The sequence below is a fragment of the Micropterus salmoides genome, unplaced genomic scaffold, assembly GCF_014851395.1.
Source record: "Micropterus salmoides isolate LMB-PRFRI ecotype aquatic unplaced genomic scaffold, ASM1485139v1 Ms_hic_scaffold_12, whole genome shotgun sequence".
Taxonomy (NCBI): Eukaryota; Metazoa; Chordata; class Actinopteri; order Centrarchiformes; family Centrarchidae; genus Micropterus; species Micropterus salmoides.
The window spans coordinates 4,074,675-4,085,860 of record NW_024040263.1 but is presented as its reverse complement, the minus strand read 5'-3'; the positions used below and the strand labels follow the sequence as shown (position 1 = coordinate 4,085,860).

At 39.3% G+C, this 11,186-nt stretch overlaps 2 protein-coding genes and 1 long non-coding RNA gene across 3 annotated transcripts; all 3 read left to right on the top strand.

Annotated features, from left to right (window-relative positions):
* The first annotated feature begins 1,033 nt into the window (after positions 1–1,033).
* Positions 1,034–2,419, top strand: LOC119899996. The gene is made up of 3 exons (XR_005443978.1): positions 1,034–1,091; positions 1,750–1,883; positions 2,395–2,419. It is a non-coding gene; the product is annotated as an uncharacterized LOC119899996 (long non-coding RNA).
* A 6-nt stretch (positions 2,420–2,425) lies between these two features.
* On the top strand, positions 2,426–3,242 carry LOC119899995 (unconventional myosin-XV-like). Its single transcript, XM_038714817.1, has 3 exons — positions 2,426–2,527; positions 2,672–2,812; positions 2,923–3,242. The coding sequence occupies exons 2-3, from the start codon at positions 2,678–2,680 to the stop codon at positions 3,022–3,024; spliced, it is 237 nt and encodes a 78-aa protein (XP_038570745.1). The 5' UTR covers positions 2,426–2,527; positions 2,672–2,677; the 3' UTR covers positions 3,025–3,242.
* A 1,315-nt stretch (positions 3,243–4,557) lies between these two features.
* LOC119898728 (RNA demethylase ALKBH5-like) lies at positions 4,558–9,687 on the top strand. Its single transcript, XM_038712927.1, is given in 5 exon segments — positions 4,558–5,663; positions 5,666–5,843; positions 5,946–6,026; positions 6,124–6,246; positions 7,831–9,687. Coding segments are annotated over 5 exon segments (1,077 nt in total). The 5' UTR covers positions 4,558–5,128; the 3' UTR covers positions 7,991–9,687.
* The last annotated feature ends 1,499 nt before the right edge of the window (positions 9,688–11,186 follow it).

Sequence of the window (11,186 nt, the reverse complement as noted above, 5' to 3'; positions counted from 1 at the left end):
CTCAAGGATGATCAGAAGAAACAGAAACAGCACCTGAGTTAAATATGAGTGCACGGCAAAGGTCTGAATACTATGACCATGTGATAACTTTTTTGATTTTTGGGAAAATGGCTGCAATGAAACAAGAGTGAAAAATTTAAAGGGGTCTGAATACTTTCCGTACCCACTGTATGATGTATATATGTGCATATATACAACACACACACACACACACAACTATATCTATATATATATATATATATATATCTATATATATATATATATATATATATATGTATATACATGAAAACATGCAAATTATCAAACACAAAGCTTTGCACAAAGGATCATTTATCCGGTTTTCAGTGCTGAAAGCTCCAAACACTTGAAGCACGCACATGGGACTCATTCTGCAGCATTCTGTTGCTGTTTTTTAAACTAATTTAGCATTTCCACATGCTGGCAGCTGCTCTTGCCTGTGTGCTATTCAAAAGCACAGCAGGACACAACATGTGCTGTACAAATATCAACATGATGTCACGTTATGTGTGTCAGTAGTTTATATTGTATTTTAAGTTTTTTTGGCTACTAAAAGTCAGATTATTAGATTATCAAATCCTTCATAATAACAAATAGGAATTTTAATGGAGACTAGTTTAAGTTCATATATAGATACATTTGTACTGTAGATCTCTGTGTAAAAAGTTACATTACGTGTGTGGGTATGCCCAGGTCAAAATGTGCGTCCTCTGAACAAGCACGAGTACATCCTGGATGTTGCGACAGAGGCAGAGTTGGTTGACACCAACTATAGCTTCTGGTTCAGGCGAGTCATCTGGACTCAGCCCCTCAAATTCGAGAACGAGCTCTGTGTCGCCATGCACTATAACCAGGTACCCCAGGTGCTGTTTCACATACATACAGTATGTTACCTACATGTGTGTGCATGTGTATGCAACTGTTTTTGTGTCTATATTTAGATCCTGCCAGACTACCGTAAAGGCCTGCTAATGTCCTTCCACATGGAAAAGTGAGCGAGCAACAGTTCCACCAGATCTCCAACTGGCAGCTCTGCAGCACAGAGCCAAAGACATCATCTTCATCCCCAGCATGTGAGAAAACAATGAGTAAAGAATGGTTCTTCAGCACAAGGCAGAATGTTTAACAATATAGCTTCTAGAGTCAGTGATCAAATGATAAAACAGTGTTACAGATAATCTAACAATATTTTTAATACTTCTTCATTTTACTTATTAATAATATAATTGCTGGGTTCATGATCCCTAATTCACCATTATTTTACTGTTGAGGGTGTAGCAGAGCAAACTAATAATAATTAATAAAAAAGAAAATTTGTTATTAAAATGAACAATAATAGTGAAAAGATAGAAAGAAAAGGTGTGTCCTTAATACAGACAAGCACAGTAAGCTTTTATATAGATACAATAAAAATAAACTGCTTCATCATGAAGCTGCAATAGATATTTTTCCACTGATGTTCAACAACCGTACAGAAAGAAGCTCATTGTTGAAGGACCAGAATGCATTGTAGTCAATGGTTTTTGTGCATGACACTTTCTTTTTCTCAACTGTAAAAACTCATGTCCTCTCATGCTCTTACTATTGTTATCAGGTCTCTTTCCCACCACAGAGCCGACAGCAGAACAGAACAGCTCACCGAGTAAAATCATTCTGCGAAATGCTGAGAAATCATTGAGCGAAGCTGACTTCTGTTATCTTAGATTTGGTTTCTTTTATTTTCTCCTCCAGACATGAATTATCGGAGTACATCGCCACACCTCTGTTCAAAAAGCAGCCACCCCAGCAGTGGGTTACCATGGTGACCCAGCACATGCAGCAAGTGCAGACCTTGAACCCACATCAAGCCAGAGCACAGTTTTTGGGTAAGATTTCCATTCACATTAAGAGGAGGCACCACTGGTTAAACTGAATTTGGACTGAACTGGTCAGATTTTCCTTTTTTTTTCCTTTTTTTTTTTTTTTACATATCATAACATATGTGTAACAACTGGACTGGATAATGGATAAATAAAAATCCATAATGTTATTTTGCAGTATAGACCTATTTTGATATGGTACATTTTCAAGAAAATCAATTGTATGCGAATAAATTAAGAGAGTCTGTTTTTGTCAAATCCAGCTGTTAAAAATGTGTAGTCTCCAATCCCAAGCCGAGATAAGCCTGATGTCTGATTTTGTTCAGACTTGACAAAGCTCCTCCAGGCCACAGAAGACATTATACAACTGTAGGACTCATCATAAGGAATAAACTGGACTGGATGTGTAAAATATGCGAGGCACCTCTTGAACAAAGACCAATTATTTGGTTGCTCCCCAAAGAACAAAAATGTCTGTGCTCACTCTTGTTAAATTTTGTGTTTTTTGTGCATGCAGGGCTTGTCAGTGCATTCCCCATGTTGGCTCCTCGTTCTTCTACATCCAGAGCAGCAGCTCCACCACCTTCTACGCCCCCTGTATTGTCGCTGTCAGTCAACATGGTCTCCACTTCCTGCACAAAAATACACATGTAAGGAACCACGCACACGCACATTCAGGATCGTCAAGCACTGAAATGACTCATCTCATCGTGACTGAAACATGAGCCCAGAAGTAGAGTCATATTTTTCCAGAAGACAGATGTTTGTTATAATGTTTGGTCTCTGTGTTGCAGGAGCTGATGGCAGTGGTCCCCCTGGTGGAGATACAGTCCAGCCGCACCCAGAGGCCCAATGCTGGAACGAGTTACCCATATGTAGACCTCACCCTGGGGGACACGAACACACAGCGGGTCATTCAGCTGCAGCTGGAGCAGGTATGACGCAAACGCAGACAAGGACACTGTTCAGAGGCCACACATGATCATTTTCAGCGGAGCTGCTACGTTGCAGTCTCTGTACTTACGTCCACTGCGTTTGTCTACAGGGCCTGGAGTTGTGTCGAGTCATCGCCATGCAGGTGGAAAACATGATGTCTGTGCGGGAGAAGAGACTAACCCTGCCACCCAGTGAAATCACCATGTTATAACACATGCTCTTGCTTAATTGTACGCACAAACTTGTATGATTACTCACATACATTAGATGAAACTCTTAAAAATACTCTACCTCTTCTTGTCTTAAGGTGTATTGTGTGTGCACACACACACACACACTGATATCATATGTGTAAGTTTGCCCTGAAGTTAGTCACACTTTTACTTTATTATTATTCTGCATTAACTAAACAAAATGCATCCTGAAGACAGTGAGATATTGTGAGTCAATATAAGTTAATTTTTCTTTCAGGTTGACACCTTTATAATTGTAGTTTTAATTGATTAAACACTAAAGATGTTTATCTGTATAAGCTGTTAATGAACACTGAGAAAGCGTCATAGGCCTGTGTGTCATTACAAAGTTTTATAACGGATATGTAACATTTTTTTATATTTTTATTGATACTATTACTGTAAGACTTGATGCTAGTGTAAACAATTGTTGTATTCAACCAATATTAATGCATTAACTTTCTTGTTTTGTAAAGAGTATTTTATCAAAATAAAATAAACTACTACTTTAAAGAGATATGAGCACAACTGCACTGAGTGATTAAAAGGATCAAACAATGATAATTTTAAAAAGTGTTTGGTATGAGGAGATATCAGTATAAAATGGCATAACTAAATGTTTTCATGGATATCAATAAATCAATCAATTTTAATGAACAATTTCTCAGGCAGGGCTGCAAGTTCTTTATTAATTGTTTTGCATGTAACTACTAATCTTAACAACTAAGTTTAATCTGAACAATCCCAGAAAATAGTGAAAAATGGTTTTAGGAGTTTAAGAGACAAATAATTGATTAGTTGGTCCAAAAAAATTAATTTGCATTTTTCCTGAATTGATTATGATATTTAACTGAATATTTGGGGTTTGGACTGTTAATTGGACAAGCACTTTCAATATGTCAGTTTGTGTTTTGATGTGTAAAGTGGGCACTTTTTATTATTGAATCTATAGATTTTCTCAATAAACTGTTAAATCTCAGAAAATAATAAAAAGGCCTAAAACATGGCCATCAAATGTCCCTAGAGCACAAGGTAACATCTCAAAACCACATATTTGTTTGACCAACAGTCTGAAACCTATTCAATTTACAAAGATATAAAACATAGAAGTTCTGATAATTTACTTAAAAATGCTATCACGTCATGTTTCTTAGTACAAGAGTTAGATACAATACTGGATGGGTGGTGGAAAGAAAATAGTGCAAACATTTAAGATTTTAAATAAATAAAGCTTCAAATCAATACCATTAATTACACTAACTAAAGACTACCATAACCACTTAAATGGACAGTGTGAACTGTAGAAAGTAAATAAGAAGGGACAAAATTAGCAGTAGTCTAAAGTGTCCCCTCAAGGCTCCCAAAATGGATTTGTGTCTTCTTCTCAGTACACGTGATAGCCCCTCCCTCCCTCATAACTGAGCATGCGCAGATCTGTGGAAGGTTACACGAGTGTATTTTCAGCCTTTCTCTTGAAGACGTTTTCATAGTAGAAGCTGATCGTGATTAAGCCTTGTGCGGAATAACACTGTTTTTTCCTGGACTCTTGGAGTTAAAACCTGAGTTCAGACGTCTCCGGAGTACCGACTTTAGCTGTGACATGTTGCTGCGTGGTTTGTCGATATTTCCAGGCGGTAACGGACAGACCAAGCCAGGTTAGTTTAGCTAGCTGGTAGCCAAGCAGCACGGCTAAGGTTAGCTATCATTAGCCTCTCCGCTGGCAGAACCTAGTTGCAGTGTTGACTCAGCGTTTGTCGCAGCTCTGCTTGTTTGTAAGTTAGGCGTCGGATAATTTAATCTACAGATTGCCACCCCAGACTGCTGTTTCTGTGCATAGACAGGGCGGCGGAGCAACTTCGCTAACGTTAACGTTAGCTACTTTATGCGCTGGACACAGCTGTGAGTGAAAGTGAGTGGTCTCTTAAACTAGTGATATCCACCGTTCAATACTCCTTTTTGACATCTTGTCCGTTCATATTATCAGCCTCGGTTAAAACACTGCTAAAATGCAGCGCTGATGCATGCTATCTGTTAGCTAAGAGCTCACGTCGCACTAACACCGGGCATATTGTTTAGGCTGACATGGCAGCCAGCGGATACTCTGACCTGAGGGAGAAGCTCAAATCCATGACTCCACACAGAGACGAGGAAAAAAATAAATACGTGGACGGGACGAGTAACGGAAGCGGAAAAGGTCGAAAGCGCAAGGTTCGAGATTCCGACGACGAATATGAGCACAGCGATGACAGCGTGGAGCTCAGGGAGCAGGTGGCGCACCGGGTGAAGAGCAGCATCTTGCAGAAGAGCATCTTCACACCGGAGGAGTGTGCGCACATTGAAGAGAAGATCGATGAGGTGGTTGCACAAGGAGAGGCTGGACTTTACCGTGAGCATACAGTGGATAGGGCACCCCTCCGCAACAAGTACTTCTTCGGGGAGGGCTACACATATGGATCCCAGCTAGAGAAGCGTGGACCGGGTCAGGAGAGGCTGTACCGCAAAGGAGAAGTGGATGAGATCCCGAGCTGGGTACATGAGCTGGTGATCAAGCCTCTGGTGTCTAGTGGAGTGATCCCAGAAGGCTTTGTCAACAGTGCAGTCATCAATGATTATCAACCAGGGGCTGCATTGTGTCACATGTGGATCCTCAGCACATCTTTGCACGGCCCATCGTCTCAGTGTCCTTCTTCAGTGACAGCGCGCTGTGCTTCGGCTGTCGCTTCCAGTTCAAACCAATCCGCGTGTCAGAGCCAGTGTTTGTTCTACCGGTGAACAGAGGGAGTGTCACAGTACTCAGGTGACTATGGCTGTGTTTGCTATCATGTATTTTTTGTATTACTGTTTTGTGAGGTTGCGAAGGGCTGAAGTCGTTGTCACTTAAAGCATCCTTCTTTCTCAGTGGCTATGCAGCCGATGACATCACCCATTGCATCCGGCCCCAAGACATCAAGCAGCGGCGCGCAGTTATCATCCTCAGAAAGTAAGTCATCATACCATGGTTTTGAAAAGTAATATCTTGTATGAAGTCTTGCTTTGATCCATGCATATCTGCTTGTGCTCCCTCCTCTGATTGCCAGGACCAGACCTGATGCACCTCGAGTGGACTCTGACAGTCCTTTAAGGTCTTCTCCTGCAGAGAGACCTGCTCCTCTTAAAGCCAAACGCTCTCACCGCAGAGCAGACCCCGATGCTGCTCACAGGTATACGCCCACAAATACTGACACACTAGAGGTTTTAATGGGTCCAATTGAAACAGACTTGTGGAAGAGCCACCACCCTAACATCAAATATATATTGATAATTCAATATGAAGCCTAATATCATATTAGCCTTATTAAGATTTAGGGAAACCATAACACTCTCAGCATCAACCTACATGATTTAGAGTTCAGTCGGCACCCACTTGGGTATTTTACCCCCAGTGTTAAAAAAATGCAGCCCTGTCATTCATTTGCTTAAGGTGATTTTTGACATTGTGGAAATGCCAACTTCGAGAGCTCTGGCAAAAGAAATCCCTGCTGTTGTTCAATCAAATGAATTAAACGTGTTCAAGCGCACATTCCTGGTAGATTACTTGGCGATGCGAGCGCCATATTTCTACTGTTTTCCTCGCAAACAGTGTGACAAAATATAACATGATTGCTGCCATGAGAACTTCCAAAACAGTAAAATCCATCTTCATCACATTTTAATCACTGCAGTGTTACTTTAGTTGTACTGCTTGGATCTTATTTCATCCTCTCATCTGTACCGGAAGCAAAATGCCCCCAACTCTGCCTGGACATTGCCCAACTTGAGTCAGTTTGTGGTTATTATAAACAGACATTTTTAAAGCCCCTTTCAGACTTGCTCCTCTTTAAGTTCATCTGATGCCAATTTAACACATCTACTCTACATCATAACTGAATAACCACCCTGGTCACTATTATGTAGAAGTTGTGATGGAAATTTTTTTTTTTTACTGAGTTTAATGATATACTGTGTTTTACTATGTTACGGTCATTAAAAGGAATTCTGACAGTCTTACTAGCTTTTACCTTGTAACATTTCCGTATCTACACAGCACAAGTCTGAATTGAATGCAGTCATATTAACGTGAAGATTGTAGTACAGTGTAAAACAGAGAAATGTGCGTCTTGTCCTGCCTTCTAAGATCACTGTAATCAGTGATCTTAGAAGGCAGGATATATGTATCTCAATCATTCTCTTAAACACATCTGTTTAACAAACTGAGAAAGTTAATTTTCTCAGATCAGTCTATAAAAAGTCTTAAAGCACTGTCAGATTTATTAAACAGGCAACAGAATCTGCTCAATAATAATGTTAAATGATTAAATTGATGTGAATATGTATTAGTGCTTTCACTGTGAGAAGCGGGAGTGAGTGTCTCTTGCGCTCATTAATTAAGACTTCAAAGGCAAAATAATTTCAAATCCATCAGTGATACAGCCTGTAAAAGAACAGTCAGCTCTCTTCTTTCTTGATATTCCTTTTTTTTTAACAAATCTCTCTTTCTCTCTGTCTCTCTCTGTCTCTCTCTCTGTCTCTCTCTCTGTCTCTCTCTCTGTCTCTCTCTCTGTCTCTCTCTCTGTCTGTCTCTGTGTCTCTCGTGTTAGGTATTGCTTGTCTGGAAGGGGCTTAAGAAACACTGGTGCAAAGGAGATAGAGGAGGCTGTAACAATTCTCCTTCTGAGCATGTGCCATGTAAATTGCAATTATGAAGCAGTGTGCAGTAAATGATGATCAAAGTCTGACTTGGCATCTCAAACTTTTTCCTCCACCAGGCCAAGAGTTCTTGAGATGGACAAAGAGGAGAACAGACATCCGTCATTCTCCCGTCACCGGCGTCACACTATCAGCTCAGAGAACTACTGGAAGCGTGGTCAAGACTCTGAGAAACACCGGGAGAGTTCAGGACGCAAAGTCAAAATGAGACGCCATTGAGCACTTCTCCATTACACATGTACACATATAAATATACCCGCTCTTTTATGTATTTCAATATTGTAACCTGATTTGATCAGTCATCATTTTCCCACTTGAGTTTTAGTCAGGCACAAGGAGCACAGTCATCATGTTGTCTGCATTTTGATTTGAGTCTGCATAAGTTTGAATGCATTATTTGTTTCTGGCAGACAAAGTTGACGTCTGTGCGGACAGTTCAGAACCTCAAGTTAGTCACTACAGTAAGGCTCTGTTCAAACTGTTCAATTACCTTAAATTAAACATTTCTTGTTTCTATGTCCATAGATACTTCAAAACGGCATGTATTTTTTGTAACCAAGATGTACAGACTGCAAGAGCTGAAAGAAAGATGTATGTATGGACTTGTACAAAAGAAAACCTGAGCTGTAATCTACCTTGTTATAATGTACAATATGTTTGTATAGTCTTTGATTGGGGGAACTTCTATGCAGAAAGAAATCTTTGTTGATTTTTCTTATTATTTTTTTTGCGCCTACATTTCTGATCCACACCTTTATTGTGCAATCCCAGAGCTTTGCTATTTGTTCAGCCTCCCTGTCACAGTTTAGGTTGAAACAACTGGCAAATGTGCAGCCATGCGGTCTGTGTTTGATTTGATTCAGCTGTATGACTCATCTTGGGTGGAGGTCACAATATGGTGGATCAGCTGAACTAATGTTTTATGGAGTGATAATAAAACTTGAGTCTTGTTTTACACTCCTTATACAATGACAGAGGCTATGTTATTGCTGTTCTGCATTAAATCAAATTGGGTGATATTTGGGTTAGTCACAACTTAATTTGAAAAAACAGCCCTTGTCTTTAATGATATTTGTCTTGTTTAGCTTGTGTCTGAACGCACAGACATGAAGAAAATCAATTTGAAGATGTATTTGTTCTTGCGGTTTGCCATGTAGACCGATAAATTTGTTTCTTGCTCCCAGTCAGAGGTACTTATTAACTGACTGAAAACAAAAGATGGGATGCTGACTTTGTGGACGCAGTGGTGGCACATAAGGGGGTTTCCTGATTTTGGTGGTAATGTTTTTTTGGCTACAGAGGTGCTGGCTGAATGAAATAAAGCTGAAATTGTTTCCACAGAGTTGGTCTGCCATTCATCAAAGCAGGGTTGTCCCTCAACCCAGTACAAGCTCCAGGTCAGGGAAGAAAAAACTGGAGTTTGTCTTATACTGGCAGGAAGAGTAGTTAATCTGTCGTTATTAGGGAACCCGATTCGTATTTAAGTTGACTCATTATAAATGATCAAGTAAATTAACTGCCTACATTAGATGTGTTCCTCTTCTCAAATCGATTGTCCCGTAAACAAATTACTGAAGTTTGGAATTTAAGAACAACTTCCATGACCAGAAAGTCTGTTGAGCTGACAACAACACATGTGAAAGCAATATGCTATTTATCATCTCCTTCAATTAAATATCTGTATTCCCCTAACAACTCGAGTGGTGATGGCGCAATGGATAAGACACAAGCCTTTGGTGTGAGAGACCTGGGTTAAATCCCCCACTGTGACCCATGTGTGCAATTGTAAGTCGCTTTGGATAAAAGCGTCAGCTAAATGAATAAATGTCATTTCCTTAATTTGTATTTTAATTTGTATATTACGTATATTTCCAGAGAGATATTTATAATTCAATAAAGAGAAAACACCAATTGTATCTGCTTTGCTTTTAAATATTTTCAATTGTACAATCAAAGGTAATATGAACACAATGAACAAAATCAAAACAATTGTCACAAACTGATAAAAATGGAAATAAATGCAGGGGAAAAAGTGGAGAGCCTCATGTTCATTTACTTCTCCTTTATCAAATTGAATTTGATCGAAATAGCAAATATATAAATAGATTTGGCTTGTCCATGGGGTGATCATAATAATTTGGGTCATGACTACATAGGACAAAAGACTAGAATTGACAAGTCAACTCAACTCAATCAGCAGATGGAGCTGGGGCAAACTACAGTACTTTACTAAAATTGTACTTTTTCAAGTACAATTTTAAGGTACTTGTATTTTCATTTTATGCTACTTTATACCTCTACTCCACTACTACAGTATTGTACTGTACTATTGTATATTTACTAGACAGCTTTAATAACTCCTTCTTAGATCAAGATGTTACAAACAAAACATAATCAGTATTTAAAATATGATGCTACGTTACAGATTTAACTACATTTACATTTACTCATTTGACAGATGCTTTTATCCAATGCCATTTACATTTGAGGAACAACATACAAGCATCAACAAAGCATCAATACAGTAAGAGATTTACAAGTGACAATACTGTAGATACTAGCAACAAAAAATACTAGTTAGAGCTAATAGTGCATAGGGCATCAACATTGTATATAGCTAGGGAAAGGGGAAACTACCCCAGAAGTTTATAAGTTGTTTGAAATTAGCTTCACCTCAACCAGCTGTAACAGGTAACAGGTCTACTGTTTACATGCTTACTGCCCAGTAATATAATGATATAACACAGGGCCAATTCTGATACATACTTGTAATAATAATTTAGATACTTTGAGTACATTTAGTTGATAACACTTTTGTACTTTTACTTAGCCCAAGTGAAATTGTATGCAGGACCAGTACTTGTAATTCTATATAATGTATTTCTATTGTGTGGTATCGCTGATTTTACTAAGGAAATTATTTGAATACTTCTACCACAGTTGCTAAATAAACCATCTTGTTGTAGGTCTTGATGTAGTTAGTCGGTGTTCCGGAGCCTCTCCTGGGGGCGCTACTGCACCCTGACGTTGAATGCAATCCGCAATTAAAGAAGAAGAGAAGAAGCCAGCAGCTGTTAGCTAGTATTTCTATTTACGCGATGTCCGTCAGTGATACGTCCGTAATGTTTGCGCTTTGTTGTTGAAGAGGATCGAAATACATATTTTACAAAACGCTAATGGGAAGTCTGGTCGTTATATTTCTGTCCGCACTGAGTGGTAAGTATTTTTAACAGTAGAGGGAGAGCTCTCACTGACTGCTAACTAACTAGCAGGCTAGCTTGTCTAACTGGCGTTAGCTGCTAGCTGGAGTTGGAAGCCGCTCATCCGTTTGCCGCTGCCCTTCATGCTGACGACATTAAAATAGCTAACATTTGTTGGCAGATTGGATCTGTACGTTAGTTAGATGGACATTTGT

Excerpts from the sequence above, each read along its gene's own strand:
- LOC119899995 (XM_038714817.1), top strand. The coding sequence starts at position 2,678 with ATGGCAGTGGTCCCCCTGGTGGAGATACAGTCCAGCCGCACCCAGAGG. Across the intron at positions 2,813-2,922 it reads TTCAGCTGCAGCTGGAGCAG|GGCCTGGAGTTGTGTCGAGT; the intron begins GTATGACGCAAA and ends GTTTGTCTACAG.